The 27722-nt window shown below is 50.4% G+C and overlaps 1 protein-coding gene across 1 annotated transcript; it reads left to right on the top strand.

Moving 5' to 3' along the window:
* The first annotated feature begins 507 nt into the window (after positions 1-507).
* On the top strand, positions 508-27722 carry HIF3A (hypoxia inducible factor 3 subunit alpha). Its single transcript, XM_006208535.4, has 15 exons — positions 508-544; positions 5759-5949; positions 7043-7188; positions 9099-9183; positions 9478-9590; positions 10046-10254; positions 11701-11807; positions 11970-12117; positions 16879-17006; positions 18033-18223; positions 19140-19244; positions 22758-23029; positions 23981-24098; positions 26063-26144; positions 27338-27722. Exons 1-15 carry the CDS (start codon positions 519-521, stop codon positions 27433-27435), a joined length of 2019 nt encoding a protein of 672 aa, XP_006208597.1. The 5' UTR covers positions 508-518; the 3' UTR covers positions 27436-27722.

Below are 27722 nucleotides of genomic sequence, written 5' to 3'. Positions count from 1 at the left end.
AGGAGGCGGAGAAGGCAGAGCTGGGCCACTGGAGGGGTGGAATTGGAGGTCGGAGCGGCCCACCCGAGGGTAGGAAATGGAGGGGTGAGCCAGGGGTGGGAGTTAGAGGGTGGGGCTGGGGAGTAAGGAGCAGAGTGAACTAGGTGGGTTCAGAAGAGTACTGGTCGGAACTTGGCGAGAGAGACTGGGCCAGAAGGCGCGGCCCGCCGACCGTGCACCGTGCGGGCAACACTGCTGAGAAGTCCGCGGCACGGGGTGTGGCTGGGGGTGTGTGTGTGTGTATTCCACGGTGCCCACCCCCGCAACACACACACATACACACTCCTCCTGGTGTTCCAAGTCTTCGTCTCTGGTCCCGCCTCTTTCTTGGAAGTGACAGGCCGGTCGCCCAACCAGAGCCGCGGGCCGGGCGAGGCGCAGCCAACCGCGCGGCGCGGGGAGGAGCTGGGGAGGGGGCTCGCAGGGCAGGGGAGGGGGCTAGGGGCCTCGAAGGGCTCCGGAGCGGCGACTGGGGAGCCATGGCGCTGGGGCTACAGCGCGCAAGGTACTGGGCTTTGGGGACAACTGATGGGAATCTGGGGACTCTTCTTCCAGCGACCCCTGAGCCGGGTGGGGAAGGCGCGGGTGCAAGCCTAGGGTGCCCTCCGACTCGCGGCTGGAGACACATCCCCGCCGCACCCTCTACCCTAGGGAATTGCAGGGATGGGGGCATTTCCCAGGTCCCCAGCTGCCACGCCCCTCTAGACGGGTGCGACTTCGGGGTCCCTGATCCCCAAGTTCCTGCTGCTCTGGGTTCGCTTCCCCTCGGTGGGGGTGAAACTTGGAGTCCCCACGGAATTGGAGGTGGGTTGCGTTTGAGCAGTTCCCGGGCTTCTGCGGGATGGATTCTCCAGCCACATTTTGACACTTCTGGCCTTCGAGCCCCCAGAATTGAGTTTGTTCTTTGCCACCAGACCCCTGGGATCCCCGGAGACAAGGGGTACCCCCAAATTGAGCCTTCCCAGATATAGGGAGTCCCTTGGAACGGGGAGTCAGCTCCTGAGTTCAAGAGAAGAGAGATCCCCTTTCATTGGACCCTCCCTGAAGCAGTCTTCCAAACCTTGGTTTCCCTAGAAATAGGCAGAGGGGGCCACCTTTCAGAAGCCACCTAGGACCCTCCGCAGGGGCCTTTTTGTAGCCTTGAAAGGTAGGGTCACCCTTTTAATAACAGGAAAACAACCTGACCCACTTCCCAAAGTCTAGCCTCTTATCTCACTCCTCCACTCCCCACCCCAACTCAGTCCCTGTGACAGTGGGAAGGGGCACCCAAGCCTTATTTTGGGAAGGCCCCAGAGGGTGCTGTGCCTGATTCTGTCCAGGCTGTGATGGGAGCGCCCCCTGCCGCAGTGCCCAGCTGGGGTCATCCTGGGCAGTGGGGTGGGTTTCTGTGTTCCCTTCCCGGCAGGTGCAGATCTGCTGAAGCAGCACAGGGAACTGGTGCGCTGGGTCCACGGCCAGGGGGTCCTATCTGGCCATGTTTTCATGGGACCCCCGGAAAATGTCCCAGGCCCTTGGTTTCCCCTGTCCAATCTGAGGAGTCCAGAAAGCCTCACCCCCTTCCCTCCTCCCTGTCTTGGCAGGTCTGATTGGATCCATCCACACCCCCATGTTTTTCACCTCCCCATCCAACCCCCCCCCCCAGTTCTATTCCAGTCTCTGGCTCTGGGCCTGCCAGAGAACTCTATCCCACCCTTTCTAGGCCAGCCCTAGCTCAGCCCCTCCCAGCACCCCTCCTGGCTGGGTGGGGGCCCCACTTGGCTGAGCTGGGGCGCTCCCCTCTCCCCATCCAAGGCCAGCCCTTTCCTGCGGTGTCATCTGAGCGCCATGTACCACCCACTCATAACTCGCACCCGGATCCCGGCCACGCTCCATCCCCTCCTGCACCCCTAAGATGACACTTGGGCCAAAGAGGGTCTGGGTGATGGTGAGTGGGCCCCCCCCATACTCCTTTACCTTCTTCCCTTTTCCCAGCTTGGGCTTACTGCCATCCCACCCCAGGCAAGGATGTTTCTCGGGAAGTCCCTGAGGGGCACTTGCTCCCGGGTGTCCCCTAGGTCAGAGGTTTCCCAGAGAACATAGGACTTTGGGTATGGGTGCCCCACTGGATTACCGTGTCCTCGGGAATGAGCAGAGTCAGGGGTGGAGAGACTCCCCAGTCCCCACCCCAAGTCCCTTCTCAAACCCAAACCCTGCCTCTGGCCTCTCAGGCCACATAGGGCAATCCAAGAGGAGTCTCTGCACAGATTCAACCTAAGGCCCCCCTAGATCCTCTGTGCTTTTTGCAAGACCCCCAATACTCATCTGAGTGTCAGAAGAGAGGGCCAGGAGTAGCCCTGAATGTGTGGGTAGGGTCTCCCCATTTTCCCCCTGCCTTTGCTCTCCGATGGCAAGTTCTTCTGGGTGGGGAAGAGATGGGCCTCTCCCTCTCCTGGGTAGGGGGGCACCAGGCCCTAGTCCCCATTCCTAGGCCTTACCCTGGGGCCTCCCAGCCTGGTCCCGCCCCCTGTTCTCTGCTGGAACACAGAGGAAGGGTGGCAGGGTTCCAGCTGCACGTCCCAACCTGGGCAGAGTGCCAAGGGCATGGACCAGGGCTGGGCGTGCGGCCAACTGGGGAGACTGGCCAGCTGGGGAAATCCGGAGGCAGCAGGGGTGGGACAAGGGGAAGGGAAGGGACTGAGGCCACTGGGCAGAGGAGGGGCAGGACAGGGGTCCGCTGGGTGGCATGCCCACCAAGCATGGCATTTAAGAGCACAGGCCCCAAAGTCAGGGTTTAAGTCACAGCTCACCCGCTTCCTGGCTGTGTGGCTTTGTGCCAGCGACGGCTCTCTGAGCCTTAGTTTTGTATCCTGGAAAATGAGGATTATATCTCCCCTCCCCTGCACCAGATCAAGAAGAGGAGCAATGAGGGGACAGATCTTTGGGGCAGGATACCTGACATGTGGGCAGTAAGCTGTGTCCAAGTCAGACAGAGAACTGGACAGAAACAGACACATGGTAGGACTAACAGACGTGTCGAGCAGAGTTGCACATTGACGGAGGGCCCTGGGAATTCCCACTTGGTTACTTGGGCCAGTGACTCTGTTGCTCGGAGCCTCGGTTTCTGATTCTGCAAAAGGCAGATCACTTTTCCTGGTTTGTAAGGTCACTGAAAGGATTTAACGGGGTCTCTAAGCTCATGAGTGTTCAATATAGCAAAGCTATCATTATTATTACTACCCCTGTGATTTAGTCTTCTTCCCAATGTGCCTGTGTACAAGTTGCGTATGTAACTGCACACACACACCACACCACAGGGTTACACCACCGAAGCCCAGGGGTTTCTCCAGGGCCTCAGAGGCTCCTAAACTTTCCACCCCTGATGTGGACAAAGGGAAAAAAATAAAAGTTTAACCTTTATAGAGCACTAACCAATTGCCAAGCCCTGTTCTCAGCCCTTGACCTATATTAACTCATTTAACCTTCAAAATAACCCTATGAGTTTGTGTCATTATTATGTTCAGGGAGGCTGTGCAATTTGCCTGAAGTCACACAGCTAATAAGTAATGCAGTCAAGATTGGAACCCTGGACCAGAGGAACTGGCCCCTACTCTGTTTAAATGGAAAGGCCAGAGACTGGGCATCTGGGAAGCAAAGGAGAGAGCCACATTTCCTGTCAGAAGAACATCCGGAGAACAGGCTGGAAGCTGGAAAGAGGGTCCCGCTGCAGCCACCAGCTAGCTCCTTTTAGGGCGGGAGAAGTCAGTCGGCCACAGAGAGGATTATAGAGCCCAGCTGCCTGGGAGGTGGGGGCCAACCTCACCCCCAACCCTCGCTCCCACTCCCTGTTCCCTCTGTTGGGGCCCCCAGCTCAGTGAGGCCCGCCCACCCCCACCCTCTGGGCAGGAAGACAAACAGGGCTGGAACAGAACGGGACAGGACAGAATGTCCTCTGGGTAGAGCAGGACTGGAGGCCCCTGCCCCACACCAGCCCGGAGGGAGGGGATGAGGGCAATTGCTGGTTCCCTCCACCCAGCCTTCCCCCTTCTGTGCCTGCCACCCAGTGGCACTGAGGAGTGTCCTGTCCTCTCACCCACCTTTGCCTATGGGTGGGGCTGCAGGTCTCCTGCTTCGGTGAGGTTGGTGCCCCAAAAGCGGCCTCTGGCTTTTAGGAAGGGGCAACTTCCCCTCCTAGAGTTCTGCTTTCCAGGGACTAGGGGGCAGGGGTCACAGGGAAGGAATTAGAAGAATGAAGGCTTTGGAACCTCGCTGTCTGAGTTCAAATCTCAGCTCTTTCAGTTAATGACTTTGTGATTTTGGGGGCGAAGGATGTCATCACCTTTCATAGCCTCAGTTTCCCCTTTGTGAAATGGAGGTTTAAAGTGCCCTCTGCCTAGGGCTGTCTGATGGAATGAGTACGTATAGGCTGAGTCCTAACTTTGTGCAATGCCAGACACACAAATGCTTAGCAAATTATAGCTGCTTATGAATGGTTTTCTCAATAGTATAAATATAGATAAGATTACATATACTATACAATATGTAACATACTGTATAATTTTCTTCCCCAAAGCTAGAGTTTGGATTCAGACAGACCTGATATTTGACCTTTTTTTTTTTTTTTGCTTTGCACGGAAGATATAAAGTTTATTTATGTATTTATTTATTTGTTAATGGAGGTACTGGGGATTGAACCCAGGACCTTGTGTATGGTAAGCATGTGATCTACCACTGAGCTATACCCACCTCCTATGTTTGACTTTTTAAGACAGTGGCAGAAATGGGGAGAAGTACTAAACCTGGAGGTTAACCTATGGCCATACAACAGAGGAAATTGAGTTCAGGCAGATCTGTGTTCCAACCCTGGCTTCACTCCTTATGGGCAAGCACTGCATCTCTCTATGCCTTGGTTTCATCTGTTCTATGGGGATAATGTTATTACCTTCCTTTTAGGGATGTATGAGCTAAACAGGTTAATGTAAGTTACACACTTGGCACAGGGAGTGACATAATAGTAAAAGCTGGGTAAGTGGCAGATATTTCTGGAAAAAAAAAAAGATATTCATCCTTCTACTCCTAACCCCACACAGGGAATTCAGGCATTTGAAGTGGATTAAAGGGCAGGGATAAGTGGTTAGCTGTTGTTGGCTGGACAGATCCCTGGGGTTGGTTTGCTGGGTCACCCCAGCAGGGCCCCTGTTGGTGGGTCGTTGGACTTTGAGATCTGTACTCCAAGATTCTGAGAACTCAGCTCAGCTGAGAAGGGGAAAGGGCAGGCAAGGGGGTTCTGGGAGGCTGTAGGGCAGGGGGCCTGGGGGGACTGCAGGCATCCTCTTCATGAGCCCTCCTATCCCTGGCTCCAGGCCAGCTCTGCCAGCTCCCTCCTAGCAGGAGGCCTCCTTGTTCCCTAGGAGTCCCAAGCCCAGAGAATAAACAGCAGATAAGTCAGGGAGAGGACAGAGCGGTCCTGGGCGCGCCTTGGAGAGGAGTGGGGCACCTGAGGGAGGGCAGCATGGGCTGGCTTGGGGACAGATAAAACCCGAGTCGAGGAGCGACTCCAGAATATAACCTTCCCAGGCCCAGAGAGCTCCAGGAACTCGCCTGGGCCACAAAGCGAAGCCTGCACAGTCGCAGCCCTGCCCTATATTAGCCCGGGCCCCATGTGGCAGCACCCCATGTGCCTGTCCCGTCCAACTCTTTCCCTTCCCGGGGCGTCGCCAGTGAACGCTTCCCATGCCCTCAGGTCGAGCACAGAGCTGCGCAAGGAGAAGTCCCGGGATGCGGCCCGCAGCCGGCGCAGCCAGGAGACCGAGGTGCTGTACCAGCTGGCGCACACGCTGCCCTTCGCGCGTGGGGTCAGCGCCCACCTGGACAAGGCCTCCATCATGCGCCTCACCATCAGCTACCTGCGCATGCACCGCCTCTGCGCCGCAGGTGAGCCTCGCCCCCGGGAATTCCCACCTCGGCAAGGCCGGTCCCAGGGAGGCCCTTCCTTCGGGAAGCCTTATCCGGACAAGGTCCCGCCCCCCGCCATGTCTTCCCGGCGGAGCCCCATCCCTCTGGAATCCACTTTCCTGGAGAGGCCCTGCCCCCTTCGAATTCCGGTCCAGTCAGAGCCCAGTTTCCTAGGAAGTCCCACCCCCTTAGAAGTCGATCATTTGAGGCCCCGCCCCTTGGGATGCTCCCTCGGGAAGCTCCGGCGGAGCCTTAGGGTTAAAACTGTAAGGAATAGGAAGGAGGCTGGCTAACTCCCTAAGGCCCATGGACCCTTAGGATTTGGTCCCCTGGGAGATTTTCCTCTAGGCTTCGTCCCCGTGTAAGTAATATCCCCAGGAGGCTTTGCAGCCCAACGTTTAATTACTTGAGAGAGTCCCTCTTCCCCTCTTCCCCAGATCCCTGGTTCTACTGCTTGTCCCCTTAGTAGCCTTCTCCTTGAATTCTCACCCTGTTAGAATTCTCCTCTGCGGGAGGCTTGCACACGCACACGCACACGAACACACACACACATCTTGGAATCCCAGGACCCTTTAAAGATTTTATTACGGGGAAAGTGGAGTCATCCTCTGACAGGCTCTGCCCCTTAGACTTCCCTGTCCTGTAGAATTTTACTTCTCTAGGAGGCTCTGTCTCCTTAGAATTCTGTCACTTGGGAGTCCTTGCTTCTTTAGAGTTCTGCCTATCTGGAAGGTCTTGGCCCCCTTGGAATTCTGACTCCCTTAGGCCCTGGTCCCTCTGAATTTTGACCCCTGTGAATTTTATGCCCTTAGAATTCTGTCCTCCTAAGAGATCTGTTCCCTTGGGAGACCCCACCTCCTTAGAATTCTGTCCCCCAGGAGGCCCTGCCCCCTTAGAATTCCAATCCTTGGTGGCCCTGCCCTCTTCCTTGGGATTCCAAGTGACTGGGATGTGCCCCACTCACCTGGGGGTACCTATAAGCTCCTCTGAGTGAGGGAAGGCAGAGGGAGGCTAGCCAGGGCAGGTTCACGGCTGACTAGAGATGCCCCATCCACCTTGGTCTGGACACCAGGGGAGTGGAACCAGGTGGGAGCAGGGGGCGAACCACTGGATGCCTGCTACCTGAAGGCCCTGGAGGGCTTCGTTATGGTGCTCACCGCCGAGGGAGACATGGCTTACCTGTCAGAGAATGTCAGCAAACACCTGGGCCTCAGTCAGGTAAGAGGAGCTGCCTGCTTCGTGCAGGTGATGCTGGGATACAGAAGTGACCAGAACCACCTGAGTCCTGTTTTTACAAGGCCCACAGTGCAGAGAGGAGACAAATATGTCACCAGACAGGAAGACTTGGAATGGTCAGGGCTGGGGTGGGGCAATCTAGGGCGTGATGCAGGCTAGGGGTGGAGGGTGGTACCTGACCCAGCCTGAGAGGAAATTGGGGGCTTCCTGGAGGAGACTTCTGTGCTAACACCTGAAGGACTTAGCCAGTCAAAATGTATGGAGTGGGATGGGTATAGCTCAGTGGTAGAGCACGTGTGCTTATTATGCACAAGGTCCTAGGTACAATCCCCAGTACCTCCATTAAAGTAAATAAATAAAACCCCAAATTACTCCCCCCAAAAAAAGAGGGAGAAAAAAAATTTAAAGGTATGGGGAATGGGGGGTGGGGGTATAGCTCCATGGTAGAGCACATACTTAGCATGCATAAAGTCCTGGGTTCAATCCCCAGTACCTCCATTTAAAAAAAAAAAAAGAATTTTTTAAAAAAGTGTGGGGAGTGGATGGGACCAGCGAAGACTGGGAGTGTACGTGGAGGAGAGGGAAGAGAATATGTGAAGACACAGAGGTAAGATAAAACAGAGCATTTGGGGGAAATAAAGCCCTTGAATCACACTAAGTGCAGAGTGCCATGGGAGAAAGTGAGAGAAAAAAGTCTAAAGAGGCCATCATTTAGGACCAAAACTGAAGGTTGATCTCCAGGTCACTGGGGAGCCATGGGAGGATTTTAAGCAAGAGAGAGGTTGTGTCAGAAAGGTAGATTCAGATTTACATTTTAGAAAGAGCCCTCTAGGTGCCGCACAGAGATAGAATTGGAGGGAGTGAGACTAGAAGCTGGGAGATGTGTAAGGGGGTGGATGCAGGGCCCCAAGTGGGAGAAGAGAAGTAGGAGGAGGCGTCTGGGGATGGAAAGACAAACAAGAGACGCTTAGGGAGTAGAACTAATTTCAGCTAATCCTTACAGCAAGACCCATGAGAGGACTACGATTCTTTTTCCTATCTCCCATGATGGGCTCCATAGTTGACATTTGTTCCTTTCCCCGCCTTGTTATCCCACTCTTGGCACCAGTTTCTCTGTTAGTTTGAGCTCCTGGGCTCAGACAGGTGAATGTCCCGAGGTCCCAAAGCTAGCAAGTGGCAGAGCCAGGAATCAAATCCAGCTACAAGAGGTGCTGTTAGGGGGAGGGAGATCTCCCTCCTCTGCTATTCAGCATCAGCACTGGACCGTGAGCTAGGTGGGTCACCTGTGTCACCTCCTCCCAGCACCAGGCTCACTTCCTGAATTAAAACCAAAAGTTGAGTCTTTGGCTTGCTAAACAGGTGGGATTTGAATGGGGTCTCACCTCAGGGCCTTTGCACTTGCTGTTCCCTCTTTCCTTCAAAACACTCTACTCCGGAGACCCACGGGACCACCTCACTGGCTTTGTTCAGCAATTTGTATAAATGTCACTTCTTCCAGAAACTGTCCCTGACTACTGCCTCTCAGATAGCATCCCATCATTTCATCATCTTACCCTGCTTTAGTTTTCTTCATCTCACTTATGATATTGTTTTACAGATGTATGTTGTTTTGTTTGTTCATTGGCTCTCTTTCCCCACTAGCCAGTAAGGTCTGAGAAGCAGGGATTTTTGTCTTGGTAGCCACTGCTGTAGCCATAGGATCTAGAAGAGGGTCTGGCAAATTATATACTAGAGAAAGGAATGAATGAATGAATGAGTGAGTGATTGAATGAATAAGGAGACTGGTGAAGTAATCTAGGCTCGTGAATTAGGGCAGAAAATGAGGATGGGAAGGAGGCCCTGGAAAAAGTGCTTTTCCTCCAAGACACCCCCCTTGTTTCCCTCCCTCCCAGCTTGAGCTGATTGGACACAGTATCTTTGATTTTATCCATCCCTGTGACCAAGAGGAGCTTCAGGATGCCCTGACCCCCCGGCAGAGTGAGTTCCCTGGAGGCCTCTACCCCCACATTACAGAAACTGAGGCTCCATCCTTCCCCTTAGCGTATCCCCTCCCCTTCTGGAATACTGGATAGAGAAAATGGGAAGGGGAGGACGTGGCCCCACCCTGGGGGTCTGAAGGAGCATTTTGTTTCCCCGGGAGACCCTTTCTGGTTCCAGGTCTCAATTTTGGGGATGAGGCTGGGGAGAGTTTAGTAACCAGGGTGCTGGAGGGGACTGGGCCCTGCTGCAAGCTGCCCGCTGACCTGCTCCTCCCCACCTCCCGCCCCTCAGGCCTGTCCAGGAAGAAGCCTCAGGCCCCCACTGAGCGGTGCTTCTCCTTGCGCATGAAAAGCACCCTCACCAGCCGTGGGCGCACCCTCAACCTCAAGGCGGCCACCTGGAAGGTGGGCAGGGTCTGCTGGGGGCCTCACAGTGGGTTGGAGTCTGGGGTCTCCTGGGCCATGGATCCAGTGGGCTGGGTCTAGGGCATCCTTTGGGTATCTAGGAGGTTGGGGATTTGGGGGTCCTTGTATCCTTTCTTAATCTGGATCTCTGGGGGCCTGGGGCTGGGGTCCTCAGCCACCTGGGGCTGCGGTCTCTGTGGGGTTGGAATCTTGGGTCTTCAGAGCGCCCTGAGTCTTCAAATCCAGAGATTGCCAGAACCTCCTTAGGTTGGATCTCTATGGAACTGGGGTCTGGGGGTCCTCAGAGCTCCCTGAGCTGGGTCTCTGGAGTCCCCAGGGATTTCTTCTTCTCAGCTCCCTGAGGGGAGGGGCCCACAGGGACACACCTCCCAGCCCCCTGGGTAGCCCCAGGCCCGGGTGCATCCCCCTCCTCGCCCCCCTCCCCCCCACACCAGGTACTGCACTGTTCTGGACACATGAGGGCCTACAAGCCCCCCGCACAGACTTCCCCAGCTGGGAGCCCCAACTTGGAGCCCCCCCTGCAATGCTTGGTGCTAATCTGTGAAGCCATCCCCCACCCCGGCAGCCTGGAGCCCCCGCTGGGCCGGGGGGCCTTCCTCAGCCGCCACAGCCTGGACATGAAGTTTACCTACTGCGATGAGAGGTGGGCAGGAGCCAGGGGCCCACCCACCCAGGGCCCACCCACCCACCTGCTGGCCCGTTCTTCCTCTTCCTTTCCATCCAAGTTCACGCACTGTCTCCTCTCCAACCCCCAGCTTCTTTCTCTGGTCTGTTTCTGTCTCTCCGAGTGTGTCTGCCTGTCTCTGAATTTGCTGTGGGTCTTCTTATGTTTGATTTTCCCTCTTCTCTCTCTCTTTTGAGTCTTTCTCTTAGTTTCTCCCTCCCTGTCCCTCTTTTGGGTTCCCTAAATGAGTCAATTTGCTTAAAGCCTTTAATACAGTGCCCAACATGCAGGAAGCACTCAAAAGCTGTCATTACTAATTCTCTGTCTGTCCTTCTTTCTTTTTCTCTCTCCCTTTCTTCCCTCTGCCCTTCTTCCCCTGCCTTCCTACCTAATTTTTCTGCCTCTTTCCTCTTTCCCTCTCCGTGGAGTCATGCTTAGGATGGGCGACTCTGGGTTCAGACTGCTTGGGTTTAAATGCTGGCTGTGCATCCTTGGCCAAATGACTTCACCTCTCTGTGCTACACTTTCCTCATCCATCCTCTGAAATGACAGCAGAACCTCCTTTGAGCAGTTGTCCTGAGCACTCAGTGAGTCACCTGGTATGAGGCAGTCTAGAAGTGCCTAGTTTTTAAATCATTATCATCATTATTACTTTCTATTTCTATTTATTCTTTCTTATCTTTCTTCTTGTGATCATCTTTCTTCCTTTCTCTTCCCCTCTTCTATTTCTTTCACATTCTCTTTTTTCTCTCTTTTCATCACTCTTCCCATTTTTACCCCCTTTCTCCTCCTGTGTGAGCTTCCTGTGCCTGCTGTGACATGTTACCACCAACGTAGTGGCTCAAAACAAAACAGATTCTCTATCTCAGAGTTCTGGAGGTGAGAAGTCTAAAATGAGTCTTATGAGGCTTATATCAAGGGCTGTGTTCCTTCTGGAGGCTCCAGGGAAGAATCCATTTCCTGCCATGAAAGCTTCTGAATATCTCCTACATTCCTTGGCTCATGGCCCCTTCCTCCATCTTCAAAGCACATCCCTCCAACCTCTGCCTCCAACATCACATCTGTTCTCACTCTGATCACCTGCTCCCTTCCTATAAGGACTCCTGTAATTACACTGGGCCTGCCCTGATAATCCAGGGTAATCTCACCATGTCAGGATCCTTAACTTGATCACAACGGCCGAATCCCTTTTGCCTTGTCAGGTGGCACATTCACATGTTCCGGAAGTTAGGATGTGGACATCATCAGGGCCATTATTCAGCCTACCGTACTCCTCTCTTTCTATTTCTCACTCTCCTTTTCTCTCTGTTACAACCCTGTCTCTCTCTGTCTTGCTGGCTTCATCCCTGCCTTCCCTTCCCCCTCCCTTCACCCACCTCCACCTCAGCCAGTTGACCTGACCGGGCCCCACCGCACCCACCTCAGGATCGCGGAGGTTGCTGGCTACAGCCCTGATGACCTGATTGGCTGTTCTGCCTACGAGTACATCCACGCACTGGACTCGGACGCAGTCGGCCAGAGCATCCACACCTGTATGTGTTCTGGTTCCACTTCCTGTGCTGCATGGCCCCAGCCGACACCAGCTCCCAGCTCCCCAAGGAACCTTCTCTTCCCCGGCCCCCTCATATTCAGTCCCCTGCCCCCAGAGCCTTCCCTCCCCAGTTGCCCTGACCCCTCCCCCTCCCCCTCCCCAGTGCTGAGCAAGGGCCAGGCAGTAACGGGGCAGTACCGTTTCCTGGCCCGGAGTGGTGGCTACCTGTGGACCCAGACCCAGGCCACAGTGGTGTCAGGGGGCCGGGGTCCCCAGTCTGAGAGTATCATCTGCGTCCACTTCCTGATCAGGTAAGCGGGAAGGAGGTGGGGTGGCTGTGTGCATGGGTCTGGTCTGCATATGTGCGAACAGGTGTGTGTGTGTATGTACAAGTGTGCATGTGTATTGTATACACATGTGTGAGAGGGAGCGTGCACATGTACGTGTATGTGGAACACGAGTGACTGACCACACGTATCTGCATGTAGACATGATGTGCCTGGGTGTGTACTGTTAATTTAAATGAAAAGAACTCTACTCAAGTTAAAATAAGAAATCAAGCAGAATCATGGGGGCTTTTTTTGCTTTTTAAAAATTGAGGTGTAATTTACATATAGAAAATTCACTCTTTTTTGTATATGGTTCTATGAGGTTTTCTTTTTTTTTAATGGAGATACTGGGGATTGAACCCAGGACCTTGTGCATGCTAAGCATTTGCTGTACCACTGAGCTGTACCACCCCGAAACCCCCAGTTCTGTGAGTTTCAAAAAAATGCGTGGAATTGTGTAACCTACCACAGTCAAGCTATAGAGTAATTTCATCACCAAAAAAACATTCTTTCATAGTGAACTCCACCCAACTCCCCCAGTTTCTGGCAAGCACTGATCTGTTCTCTGACCCTAGAATTTTGCCTTTTCCAGAATGTCATGTACATGGAATCCTACAGTATATAGCCTTTTGAGTCTGGCTTCTTTCACTTAGCCTAATATACTTTAGATTTATCTATGTGATGGTATGTATCAATAGTTCCTTTCTAATGCTGAGTAGCATTCTGTGGCATGACTATGTATGGACCACAGTTTATCCTGTCAACAGTTGGAGGACATTTGGACTGTTTCCTACTTGGGATGATTATGAAAAAAGCTACTGTAAATATTCTCATAAAGGATTTTGTGAGATCATGTTTTCATTTCTCTTGGGTAAACACCTAGGAGTGGAATGGATGGGTCATGTGGCTGGTGTATGTTTAACTTTGTAAGAAACTGCCAAACTGCTTTCTAAAGTGGCTGCACCATTTTGCTTTCCCATCTGCAATGTACAAGGGTTCCAGTTCCTCCACATCTTTGCCAGCGTTTTGTATTGTCTGTTTTTGTCTTGTTCTGTCTTAATTGGAACCATGCTAATAGATGTATAATGGGAAATCATAGGCTTGCCCCCTTCCATCAGGCATCTGAGAAGTTTCTCACCATAATAACATTGTGATTAGGGCAACCAATAATCACCTAAGACAAAGAGAATTGCAACTTTTCTTTGAAGATTTTCTGCATAAATTTCTAAAGCCGTGGGGCTTTTCCCAGGTCTTTTTGGTCAAGAACAGATTCTATTAGAAAAGAGATTGGTAACAGGAATATTCATACAATATTCTTCATACTGCACAAGAAAACAAGACTGATCATCTTTGAAATGTTCTCACTTTAACACCCTTTCAAATCAGAATCTTTGAATAACTTGTAGCCACAGGAGGAAGTCTCTTCATTGTCAGAGCAAAGGAGAGGGAACCCGCCCCCATCTCTCCTGGGAGCTCCTTTTATTCCTTATGAAGATTTGCCTTTTGATGACCAGACCCTGGAATTTCTATCTTTTGCACTCTAAGCAAAGAGCAGGCCAGGAGAGTTCAGTTTTACTGGCAGAAAACGAGTGAAGAATGAATAGGAGTTTACTTAGTAACAGTGAGATGAGCATATGGTATGAATCATCCTGAGCCCTGTGTACACACTGTGTGGCGTGCAGCTGTGTGGCTCTGTGTGTGTGCTCAGGTGCTGATGCTTTGAGGAATGCATCCCTTCTCTTCCACACCTAAGCCTCCTTCCACTGCAGTGAACGCTTGCTCCATAAAAATAAAACTCACTTATACGGGGCACTTACAACATTTCAGGCCCTGTGCTTTGTGCTCACAACAACCCTGTGAGGTATAGCTATTATTCTGATCCCCATTTTTTTAGGAGAGAAAACTGAGGACCAGAGAGGGGAAGTCACTTGCCCAAAGTCACACAGCTGGTAACTGACAGAGCTGGGTTTGATCCAAGGCTAGTCTGGAGGCTACATGAATCACCACCAAACCACACAATCTCTTATCTTGCCATTTGCTCAAGCCAGAAATCTGGGAGTCTCTCCTGAGTCCTTTTTCTCACCCTTCATACCCCCATCCACTCTATCTGCCTCTGGAATGTATCTTGAATTTGCTTCCCTTCTCTGTGTCTCTGTGGCCACCACCATCTCTTTCCTTGTTTATAGCATTAACCTCCCAACTGAGATCTAAAGCTGGTCTGGACTCCACTAATCACACACCAGCCGAGGTCAGAGTGAAGGCTCTGAAATACAAATCAGTTCATATCTCTCCCTGGCTCAGAGCCCTTCTGTGGTTCTCCAGTATCCTTGAGGGAAAGCCCAAGTACCTTAACAGGGCTCACCAGGCCCTGTGTGACCTGACTCCTGCCTCCCTCCCCTTCTCACTCCAAACCTCAGGGCCTTTGCACATGTGGTTTCCTCTGCCCAGGATGTTCTTCCTTCTTCCCTCCTCCCCTTTCCCTGAATCACACCCACTCATCCTTCTGGTCTCAGCTCAGTCATTACTTACTGAGAGACCTTTCCTGAGCCCCCAGAGGAGGTCAGATCTCCCTTTTTTCTCTCCTGATATCCTGTATTTTGCTCCAGAGCAGTTAAAACCATTTGTAATTATCCTATATTTGTGTGTTCAACAAGGCCTTCTTCCTTGATTGCCTTTTTCAAAATCCCAAATCTCCTTCTCTGCTTTATTTTTTTCCCTAATACTTACTATCTAACCCAACACTGTCCCATAAAAGTGTGTTGCAAGCCACATGTGTTATTTTGAATTTTCTCCTAGCTGTTAAAAAAGTAGAAAGAAACAGGTGAAAGTAGTTTTAATAATACCTTATTAAATACAGTAATAATATGTTATATCACATCAATAATACATTGTTAAATCAATAATACATTATTAATTAAGGTAATTAATAATACACTAATATACTATACATTGTGTTATATGTATATGTATATATATTTCAATACATCCCAAAATGTCTTTTCAATGTGTAATCAATATGAAAAATTATTAATGTGATATTTTAGATTTTTTTTTGTACTCAATTTTTTCAATCTGGTGTGTATGTTACACGGATAGTATGTCTCAATTCCAGCCAGCCATGTTTCAAGTGCTTCACTTAGTGTAAAGAGATATAATACATTTTGTAACTAGATAGATACATTTACCAACAAATAATATCTTTTATTTAAAGTCTGTCTTTTCCCACTAACATTTCAGCCCCATGAGAGGAGAGAGTTTTTTCTGTCTTCACTGCCAAATCTCCAGCACCTAGAACAATGCCCGGCACACAATATCTGCTCAATAAACAATCACGGCAATTACATAGAGCTTACCATGTACCAGTCACAGTTCTATGCACTTGACATATATTAACCCATTTAGGCCTTGTGACAACCTGGGGAGGAGGTAATATGATTTGTCTCTCTTTACAGAAGAGGAAAATCAGGCCCAGAGAGGTTTAGCCATGCACTCAAGGTCACACAGCTCATAAGTGGCAGAGCTGGAATTTGTGGGTTTTTTGGAGGGGAGTATGTAATTAGATTGATTTTAATGGAGGTACTGGGGATTGAACCCAAGACCTCGTGCATGCTAAGCACACATTCTACCACCAAGCTATACCCTACCCCCTTAGAACTGGAATTTGAACCCAGGCTGCTGGCTGCAAACCCCTTGTTCTTAACCACTCAGTATTTATTACTGGTTGTCCAGGAAATGTTTGTGGAATGAATGAACATGTGCATTCCACATGGCATGTATGCTGTGCGAGCCCAGGTGTACAGAGTATGTGTGCAAATCTGACCATGTATACACTTGGGCATGTATGAGTGAGTGTTCCTGTCTGTGCCTGTGAGTACCCAGCGTGGGTACAAGTGTGACTGTCTGAGCTTGAGTTTTTCAAAAAAGGTGGAGTGGCTTTGTTCCAGTCTAAATTGGTATGTTTCCAGCTCAGAAGGGGTTGGTGAGGGTGGGGAAGGGCCACAGCTTTTCAAAGAGCTGGTGAAAGGACCACCCATGGTCTGTCCTGGATGGTGTTATGCAAATGAGATGCAAATGAAGGCCTGATCCTCTACCCCAAACCAGTTCTCCGGAAGCCAGTTTGCAGAGGGAACAATTTGAGTTGCTTCTGCAGCTAGAGACTGGGGAGGGGAGGAGGGGAGGCGCGAGGGACATAAGGATGTAGTTATAAATTCGTCTCTTGAATGTGACAAATGTCTATGAATAGAAGCTTCATAAATAAAATCTTATTCATAAAAATATATCCCTATAAATTCTTCGTATTTGGTAGCATAAGAATACATTAAATATTTATTCTTCATCAATGCATTTATAAGAATGTGTTTATAAGTAAGTATCTATAAAGACAGTATTGAGTTTCTGCCTTTCACTCCCCCTTCTCTCTGCCCCTCGTGGCCCCTCAGTCTCTCTTCTCTCTCCCCCAAGGCTGCGCTAAATGCCAACTCTTTTTTTCTGTCTTTCCCTCCACAGAGGGAGCTTGGGAAGACACACTTAACTTTCTTTTCAATGCTATTCTAATAAAAAGCATTCAACAAAATTTAAATCCTTAAAAGAAACAAGTAAAGGTGGCAAATTATTTTCTGCACGATGCCCTCCAGCCCCTGGATGAGACTGCCTCCCCTTAATGGACATCATATGAGGGGGCTGCCCGGGCAGGGGCCATGGCCCCTCTCTGACTCCCACTCCCCTTTCTGCCCTGTACCCTAGCCGGGTGGAAGAGACCGAAGTGGTGCTGTCCCTGGAGCAAACGGAGCGACACTCTCGACACTCTCGCAGACCTGTTCAGCGGGGCGCCCCCTCTCAGAAGGATGCCCTTAATCCTGGGGACAGCCTTGGTATGGGGCGGGGCTGGGGAGGGGGTGTGTCCCCAGGACACTTGGGAGAAAGCCCAAGTGCCTTAATGTGACTCATCTGCTCCTGTGCGATCTGACTCCTGCCTCCCTCCCCTTCTACTCTCTGAACTACACCAGTTTCCTCAGTGCTCTTGAAGCATCCCAGGCACTTTCATGCCTCAGGGCCTTTGTACATGCAGTTTCCTCTGCCCAGAATGCTCTTCTTTCTTCTGTCCTCCCGCTTCTCCTGTGTCCCTGGGATGACTGCTACAGTCTTGCTGTCTGCTCTGAATTCTGCTGTGGCTCCCCATTGCCCCCAATTTCAGTTTGTTCCCTGCTCCCACCTCAGTGTTCTTTGACTTCCAGTAATCTTGACCCTTCCAAGTCTGGCTTCTTTCTGCCTCTTCCTTTTCCCCTGCTTGACCTCCCCTCTCAATCCTAGATGGATGAGCTTCCCTCCCTTTTGTTCTTTAAGGCCTCACCTCCTCCAAACTGTTGCTGGCAGCCCAGGCTCCTGGGCATAGTATGAGGTTACGGGTATCCTTTCCTTTTCTGGCTTAGAACTGGCTCGGGACCACATCTTGGCCTCCAGGGACCTTAGAACCTCCTTGAGGGCCTTGGGCCAGTCTTTCCTCCTAGCATGCAAGCCCCCCAGAGCTGAATGGCTGAGTGCTGTTCTATGCCGCTGGAGAATCGGGTCAGTCATGTGCCCTGGCCCAGCCATGTCAATTTTCAGTATTAAAACATTTCCCCACCTTTGGATAATTGTTACTGTCCCGAGTCTACTGTGTGCCCCCCACCCCATGTCAGCCCCTCCCCTCGGACCTTACAGGGCCTCACCATAATCTGGCAACTGAAGGGACAGCACCTGGCCCAGCAGGAGTTCTCCAGGACTCAGCTCCCAGCACTGTGAACAGTCTCCATACTGATGACAAAGTCAACTATGCTACCTGGGGTTGGCGTGGAGGACTCTGGCCCCCATCCCTGGGTGACCATCCTGTGTCCTCCCCGTCTTGATGTGTCCTGCAGACACCTCTGGTCCCCGGATCCTGGCCTTCCTGCACCCCCCTACCCTGAATGAGGCCGCCCTGGCCGCTGACCCCCGTCGTTTCTGTAGCCCTGACCTCCGTCGCCTCCTGGCACCTATCCTGGATGGGACTTCAGTAGCTGCCACCCCCAGCGCACCCCCTGCCACACGGCACCCCCAAAGTCCTCTTCCGGTAAGCAGTGCCTTCCACTTCAGCCCTCAGGGTCCAAGCTGTTTTGGCCTTTGGCTTGAACCCTGCTATTCCCTGGGCCTTAGTTTCTCCATCTTTATAGTGGAAAGGCTGGGACGAGGTGGAGTCTGGGGTTCCTTCAAGACATAGATTCCTGATTCTTTGACTGTTATCTGGACCAAAATCTAAGATGTTTGGGACTGGCATGACCCAAGCATCCAGGCTCTCTGAATTTTGATCTCAGAGTCAAGAATGTCTAATGCCTTAAATGACACAAACCTAGATTCAGATCCTGACTCTCCCACTTACCAGCTGTGTTACCCTGGATAAGTGGGACCTCAGTTTCTTTACCTGTAAAATTAGGGTAACAGCAAGTAGCCACCTCATAGGTCATTGTGAGAGTTCAATGCAGTCATTCCTGGGAGGCACCTAGTAGGTGTTCAACAGACCTTGAGAGTTACTGTTTTTACTTAAAGAGTCCAGATAGTCTGACCTTTGACTCGGGTCCATATTACCTGGTGTTGACTTTCCTTATTCCCACCCTCATGCCCCCCTCCCAAATATCTTCTGTCCACCAGAGTTACAGACTGTAACCTTTGACCCTGCCCTTTACCCTTGGGGCAGCTGGACTCTACATTGTTTCCCCCCAGACCTTAAACCCCAGAGGCCCCCATATCTTGGCCTCAGGCTTTGGTCTTTGGAACCTTTGATGTTTGCTTAGTCAGTCTATACCTAGGCACTCAGACTTTTGAACACCCAGGTTCAGAACTCACTTGCATGTGCAATTGGACCCCCTTGGTGTCCCAGCTGTCTGACACTTGATCCTCACTTCTACTCCTGAGCTCAGATGTTTAGACTGCCTTACAGCTGACATCTCCCAAGCTCAAGATTTCCTTAAGTCTTTCCTCTCTCCCCACAGGCTGATCTCCCAGATGAACTACTTGCGGATGTGGAGAATGCACACAAACTCTTAGCCTCTGGGAAAGACCTTGAGGCAGTGGAGACAGATCTGGATATAGCTCAGGTAAGAGCTGGCATGGAAGGAACCCTCTTTACCTTTGGGTTCTGACATATCTAAGCTTTAGAGAAAGATGGTGGAATGGTTAAGGGGGTGAATGGATGGATAGATGGATGGGCCATTGTATTCATCAGATGGATGATGGTGGAGAGGTGGATTGGTGATGCTTAGACAGATATTAGGATGGATGGATGGGTGGATGATAGATATTTGGACGGGTAGTTAGATAGATAAGACTATTGAATGGATGACAGGTAGATTTTGGATGATTGATTGGATAGATAAATTACAGTGGCATGATGTATCAGCTATATTACTGCTGTGTAACAAATTACCCCTAAACTCAGCACCTTCAATGTCACACAGTTTCTGAGAACGAGGAAACTGGGACCAGCTTAACTGGATGTTTTTTTTCTTAGAGTTGCTCATGAGGTTGAAGTCAAGTTCTCAGTCAGGGCTACAGACATCTGGGGCTAGAGGATCCACTTCCAAATTCATGCAGGTGGTTGCTGACAGGCCTCAGTCATTCACTGGCTTCAGCTGGAGGCCTCAGTTCCTCACCATGTGGGCCTGTACAGAGCATCCTAAGCATCCTCATAACATGGCAGCTGGCTTTCCCCAAGGCAAGTTATCCAAGAGACAGAGAGTGAACCCAAGACAGAAGATGCTGTTTTCTATAACTTACTCTCAGAAGTGACATACCATCACTGCTGCCATATTATGTTGACAATGTGGAAGGCAAACACAAACAAGTGTGAACTCCAAAAGGCAAGGATCACTGGGACTCCAATGATTCATGTCTCTCCCTTACACAAAATACACTCACCCTCTCCCAAGGCCCCCCAAAGTCTCTTCCCATTACAGTGTCAGCTTTAAGTCCAGAATCTCATCATCTAAATCAGGTCTGGGTGTGGCAAAGCACTTCAAATACAGTTCTTCTCAATCTGCTGGCCTGTGAACTAAAGAGACAAGTTACCTGTCACCCATAAACCCAACATACACACCAGTGTGGAGAGCACACTGGTCCACAGCAGTTTTGAAATCCAGTTGGGCAAATATCAAAAGTTCTTGGGTCAGAACTCATTCTTACTACTTCCTAGGAGTTTTTCTCCATGGTTCTTGGCTCCACCCTCTGGGCTCTTGGCACTTCACTCTGAGTCATCCTTTTTTTTTTTTCATAAAAAGGTAACCTGGAGTTGCAGCTGAGTGGTTTTTGTAACCTTCTTCCTGCTTATAGAACTTTGATGGTCCAAAGGTCTCTTCATTTTATACCATCTCTGTCCCTTTCAGTCCAAGCTGGCAATATTTCTTCATAAAAATTCATATAAACTTCATATAATTCTCTTCAAATTAAGAAAAACACTGTGTATGTCTTACATGAATCTCTTCGGAGTTCACTCCATTAGACAAAAGTCGTATCCACAAATCTCTGAGATAAACCCTTCTCTACCTTGGGCTTCTGCTGAGATGGCTGAGTGACACTGCCTCGAAGTTTAATAGAAGCCCTATTGTTTGACTGAGAAGATCCATGAGACACATCCTCTAGAGAACCTTGTATCTGACTGAAAGATACTCTAGGGACCACCTATCTTTCTGAAGTCTTAACAAGGAATTTTAGAGACATACCCTGGGCTTCATCCTTAAACTGTGCTTTCCTGAGAATGCCCTCTTTGCTCAGAAACCGTTTCTTTCTTTTCTTTTCTTTTTTTTTAGAAACCATTTCTTAATTTTAGCATCCTTTGATATCTGGGGAGTTCCCAGAGTCAGCCAAACCCAAGGTGAGTGGCACAGTCATCCAGACTGCCAAGTCTGACATCAGCCACATGTTTGGGGGTTCCCAGGGCCACCCTCATTTCAGATCAGCTGCCTACAAATTCAGAGATTCCAACAGATTCCTGAAGGTTCAGTAATTCACTCACTAGCACTAGGCATAAAACTTAGGAAAGCATTATACTTATGATTACAGTTTTATTATAGCAAACGAATATTATAGCCAGAGGAAGAGATTCAGAGGGTGGAATCTGGGACTGCGAGAGTCCCCTGTGCAAAGCGTTCATGTCCCCAGGGATGATATCACTCCCACCCTGGGCATTGATGTGTGGCAACCATCTCTCCAGAGATTTTATTGAGCTTTCATTATGTAGGCATGATCAGTTGAGTTATTGCCGATGTAGTTGAATTCCATCTCCAACTCCACCTCCTCCAACACACACACTTTCCTTGGAGGTCAGTCTGATTTCATGTGGCCCAGAGCCCTAGCCCTCAAATCACGTGGTTGGCCTTTCCAGTATGGCCAGTCCCCCTCCTGAGTCATGTCGTCAGCATAAACTACCAGGTGTGGTCCAAGGTGTCTCCCATGAGCAGCAAAGACACACTTATCACTCGGGAAATTCCAAGGTTCAGATGTTACCTCCCAGGAGCCAGGACAAAGGTTGAACCTCTTTTTGGGGGTAAGGTTAATTCTTCAGTACACAGAGGAGTTGAGCATTTTCAAGGCCTTCAAGCTCCAGACTCATGTTGCACATTTCTTCCTTTATCTTCTCTCTCCCTTTGCCTTCTACTCCAAGGAGCAAGGAGAAATCAGTGTTCTGGCTGGAAATCTCCTTAACTGGATCACCCAGTTCATTAGTTATGTTTTCTACTTTCCATAAAACTGCAGGTGACAGTGTTGCTAAACTTTCAGCCACTACTCAACCAAAACTCCTGTCTTCCAGCTTCTGATGACACTTCCCCTCAGGCCTCCAGTAGCAGGCTCCTCATGGTTCAGGTTTTGACTAATGGCTTGTTCAAGGCAATCTGGGCTTCCTCTGACAGGCCTTCCAAAGTCTTTCCAGCCCAAACCCCCTGCCCAGTGCAAAAGCTGCTCCCACATTTTAGGTTTTTGTTATGGCCACACCCCTCTCTCGGTATCAAAAACTTATTTGTTCTCTGTTTCTGGATAAGAAACTACCATCAAACTTCACAGGTTAAAACAATGAGCACGTATTACTTTGTGTACTTTCTGAGGGTCAGGGGTTTGGGAGTCACTCAGCTGGGTGGCTTTTGCTCAGGGTCTCTCATGAGGTTGCAATCAAGACATCCCACCCAGGGTTGCAGTCATCTGAAGGCTTGACTGGGACTAGAAGATCCACTTCCAAGATCTCTCTCAGCTGTTGGCAAGAGGTGTCAGTTTCTTGTCAGGTGACCCGAGAGAGAGAGAGAGCAGAGCAACAGTGGAAGCCACGGTATCTTTAAAAGCTAATGTTAGAAGCCACACACCATCATCTCAACAGCATATTGTTACCAGGCCAGCCTCAGCCACTGTAGTGGAGACTAAACTAGGGTGTGAATACCAAGAGGTGAGGATCCTTGGGAGCAGCTGGCTACCGTAGAGTCCTTCTACCTGTTTTACAGATGAGGACACTGAAGCTCAGACCCTTGACCTCAGGCACACAGCTCCGAAGTGGTGGATCTGGGACGCCAGCCCAGGCCCACCCAAGGCCAAGGCTCATGCTCTTAACTCCCTCCTGCCCTCCGCAGGACGTCGATGCTCTGGATTTGGAGATGCTGGCCCCCTACATCTCCATGGATGATGACTTCCAGCTCAACTCCAGCGAGCAGCTACCCAGGGCATACCACAGACCTCCAGGGGCTGTCTCCCGGCCCCGGGCTCGGAGCTTCCACGGCATGTCACCCCCAACCCCTGAGCCTTCCCTGCTGCCCCGCTGGGGGAGTGACCCCCGGCTGAGCTGCTCCAGCCCTTCCAGAGGGGACCCGTCAGCATCCTCCCCCATGGCTGGGGCTCGGAAGAGGTGAGCCGCAGTAGAGGGCAGGATATAAAGGAAGTAAAGAGAAGGTCCCTGATCACCACATCTTGTCCCTGCCTCCTACTTCAGCCTCATCCTTGTCAGTCCTCCTACCCTGACCTCTGCTCCAGCCAGGCCTCAGTGTCCCCAGCACATAACATGTTTGTTCCAACCATTATGCCTTTGCTGAGGCTGTGCCTTCCTTCTGGAGTGGCCTCTACTCGTTGTTTATCCAAATCCTACCAGTCAACCAGGGCCCTCTCCTTCAGAATATATTTCTATCTGGCCTAGTAACAATTTTTGTCATAGTTAAGAGGACATTGCCACAGTGTCAGAGAAACTGTCTTGAACTAAGTTTCCTAACGCCTTTGAGAATCTGTTGAAAGCTATGGACCCTACCCAAGAAAATTTGTACGCACATACAGACACACAATTCTGCAATTTCAGAGGATCCATGAACCCTTTCCAAAGATATGAGATTACTAATACTCAAGTTTGTGCTCTCCACATCGTGGACACGTGCCCATTTAATCTCCAGGGTGGTCTCTGTACTATCCTTAGAAGGCCTTTATGGGTACATCTCATTATTTCCCAAGGCTCCCAGCTTGGCACTGGATAGACCATGGGTGCCTAATAGAGATTTGTCAGATGAGAGAGGAAGGAAATACAGTAGATGGATGGATGGATGGGGAGTGGGTGGATCAGTGGACGGATAGCTAGGTGGACGACTGGAAGGATAGATGGGTGGAGGTTGTGGGCGTGGATGGGTGGGTGATGGATCATTTAGATGAATGTGAAGATGGACCAGTGAATGGATGGATGGATGGATGGATGGATGGATGAGTAAAGAAATAACAGGTGCTTGGGGGAAGGAATGAATGCTCACACCTGCTCACACTGGTGTTCACACCTGCCCAGGTTTGCTGGGTTCTGAGATTCTTGCCTGTCTTCCCCCAGGACCCTGGTCCAGAGCTCAGAGGATGAAGCCGAGGGGATGGAGCTGCTGGGAGTGAGACCCCCAAAACGGTCCCCCAGCGCAGAACCCGAAAACTTCCTGCTGCCTCCGCTCAGCCTGGTATGTATGGGGAGTTGTGGGGTTCTCTGGCGTTAGAATCTAGTAAGCTTAACCCTACTGTTTTACAGATGGGAAAACAAGAGGGACAGGAGCTGGCCAGAGGTCAAATGGATGGTCAGTCATCCACTGGGGCTAGGACTTTGATCTGCCGGTTCAGGTAATAGGTATGGAAGGGCTTTGCAAGTATATATAGGTTGGTAGTAAGTGTTAAGAAGCAAAAATAAGCAGAGTAAGGGGAGAAATGGCAAGGGTAAATACCTGTAGGAATCTCTGCTCCCATGGATCTTCCCTTCCCAAACCCAGCACGTGTCTTGGCCTTGGATTATGAGTGTAGCTGTAAGAGTACAGACACAATCCCACTCCTGGGCATATATCCAGAGAAAATGCTAATTCAAAAAGATACATGCATCCCAATGCTCATAGAAGCACTATTTACAATAGCCAAGACATGGAAGCAATGTCCACTGGCAGATGGTTGGATAAAGAAGCTGTGGTGTGTGTATATATGTATATATACACATAATGGAATATTACTCAGCCATAAAAAAGAAAGAAATAATGTCATTTGTAGCAACATGGATGGATCTAGAGATGATCATATTAAGTGAAGTAAGTCAGACAGTGAAAGAGAAATATCATAGGATATGATTTATATGTGGAATCTAAAAAAAAATGACACAAATGAACTTATTTACAAAACAGAAACAGACTCACAGACATAGAAGAGAAATTTATGGTTACCCAGGGGGAAAGTGGAGGGAGGAGGATAAAATGGGAATTTGGAATTAGCAGATACAAAATACTAATACAAAATAGATAAACAGCAAGGTCCTACTGCATAGCACAGGGAACTGTATTCAATATCTTATAATAACCTATAATGGAAAAGGATCTGAAAAAGAATGTATATGTGTATGTATATGTATAACTGAATCACTATGCTATATATGGGAAACTAACACAACACTGTAAATCAACTATACTTCAATTTTTAAAAAAAGTACAGACACTAGAGTCAGACTGACTTGGGTTTGAGTCCCAGGTTCACCACCTAATAATTGTGAGACATTGGGTAGGTGACGTTACCACTTTGGCCTCAGTTTCCTCATCTGGGAAGTGGGTATAGTGACATTTCACAGGACTGGCATGAGGTCCAGTGAAATCAGGCCCTGAGCTGATCTTTAGTGGGCTGTTGGTAAATGGTAGAATACAGACAAACCAAACACAAGCAGCGACCCTGGCTGCTCACTCTGAACAGGGCGGTTGGAACATGAAGGGAACATGAGGGGATGGTTGAGAATATCAGCAGCTCTCATTTGCTGAGTGCCTACAGCCAGACACTGACTGTACTCAGGGCCCTGCATCATTAAATTATTCAACCCCACAACCACTTTTGAATTATTAGTATTATCATTCACGTTTACACACAAGAGGTTAAGCAAACATATCAGAATCTGGACAGGAAACAGCATGCCCAGATGGGGCGTTGAGGAGAATTTAGTAACCGGACTGTTGGCAAAGGTGTAGGCATCAATGAGCTGGCAGCATCCCTAGCCTGAAGGCCCAGGGCAGGGGGTGGTCACCAGATCCTAGATAGAGTAGGGACCACCTTGTTAGAGCTGAAACCTTCCATGGAGGGACACAGCCAACCCACGACGGCCCAGCAGGGAAGCAGCTAGAAGATCCAGTACCCCTTGTCTTCCTCCTGCCTGCTGGTATCTCCCATCACATGAACCCAAAAGGAACACACAGAGCAAGGTTGCACACTAATGGAGTCCACATGCATGGGTCAGCTTGCTGGGGCACAGAAGGGAGAACAAGGCTCCGGAGGGACCTGCAGAGGATGCCTGGACAGTGACTCACCCAAAGTCACACAGCCCATAGTGCCCTTAACCATGGAACCATCCTGCCTCCTTGGATGTGATGCTGCTGCTGATGATGGTGGCTTTGTCTCTGTCCCACAGAGTTTCCTTCTGACAGGAGGACCAGCCTCAGGGAGCCAGCAGGATCCCAGCACCCACCTCCTGGAACTGAATGAGCCCATGAGTGAGTAGCAACCCAGTAGACAGAGAGGCCCTGGGTCCCCCTCTTCCCACAGGTGGTGCCTTAGAGGGTGGGGCGATTCTGAGGGTGGTGGGGTATGGTCAGTGGCTGGACATGACCTTAGTGGAAACAGGCAGCCCCTCCCTCTTCTCAGGGGCACTATAGAGGGAAAAGGAGACCTTTGGGAAGGCAGGGGCTGGCCAAAGCTGCCCCTTGAGGTGGAAGCCAAGCCTCTGTTGGCACTGAGTAGGCTTTGAAGTCATCTTGCTTGAGGAGGCTGCCTCAGGGCCTTTGTATATGCTGATCCCTCCACCTGGAATGCTTTTCCCTCTATTTTTAATTACCACACCCTTTAGTTCTCAGATCAAATACTACTCCTTCCACAAAGCTCTCCCTTACTTCCCAAGCTCATGATTCATAACACTCATCACGGTCCATATTTACATAGGAGTCTGTGTCATTATTTGATTATTGGCTGTCTACTCCGTGCAGGTGTGAGCCCTCCGAGGGCAGGGGCCCTGCCTGTCTTGGTCACTGCTGTAGGCTACCATGTGTGCGAGGCTGGGCAGTGGCTGTGCAGCACAGGGCCTCGGTACATATTTGTTAATAACGAGCTAACATTTATCTAGCACTTGCTCTGTGCCGAGCTTTGTGCTAAATCTGTTACGTACATGACGCAACTGACGCCCCTCACTGGAATGTCAGTCCCATGCAGCACTGTGTCCCTGGTGCCTGGCACACAGTAGGTGCTCAATAAATATTTTTTGAATGAGTGAATTTTCATGAGTGAGGCCCGTCAAAGTAGCCCGGTTTACCATATAACGATAGCTCACTGTGCGCTGCTCAAAGCACTTTAACAGGGATTCATTCATTTACCCCTCACAACAGCTCTGGGAGGGAGGTGCTGTGATACGTCCATTTTACAGATGAGGTAACTAAGGCACAGAGAGGTAAAGTCACCTGCCCCAGGTCATACAGCAAGTAAACAGCACAGCCTGGAGTCGAACTCAGGCAGCATTTGGCTCCAGGCTTCTTAACATCCAGACACCTGGAGTTCAGAGGGCAAAACTGCCCAAGATTTCACTCCTGTTTGAATCCAGGCATGCCTGCCTCACCAGCCACATTTAACTGTCAGGAAGGGAAGACAGGTTGGGGTGATGTTTCCCCATTGGTTTACCTTCCATCTTCCCCTACAGGCTTGGGCCCCTCTCTGCTCTCTCTCTACCCAGACGAGGACCCCGCCCCGCCCAGGAGTCACTTCCAGCCAGCGGCAAGCTTGGCGCAGGCCAACTGAGCCAGCCTTTCTGCCTGTCTCCCTTCTCCTCCCCAGAATGGATGTCAACCATACCCCAAGCTGGCAGCCAACGCACAGGATGGGGGTGCCGGGAGAGGGGTTCCCGCTCTCCTCTCCGCGACCCCCGCCCACCTCGGGCCTACCTCAGTTCCCATCCCTCTGCTCCCCCTGCCCCGTCTGGGGGCTCTCTGGGGTGGTCTCAGCTCAGTGACCTCTGGGAGGGGGACCCTAGCCCCCTCCTCCTTCTCTCAGGACTTCCCTTGGGGTTCTCAGTACTGATCTCCTCA

The sequence above is a fragment of the Vicugna pacos genome, chromosome 9 (genome assembly GCF_048564905.1).
Source record: "Vicugna pacos chromosome 9, VicPac4, whole genome shotgun sequence".
NCBI classification, from domain to species: Eukaryota; Metazoa; Chordata; class Mammalia; order Artiodactyla; family Camelidae; genus Vicugna; species Vicugna pacos.
The sequence above is the reverse complement of the archived record's forward strand: the minus strand, read 5'-3'. Positions and strand labels throughout refer to the sequence as shown.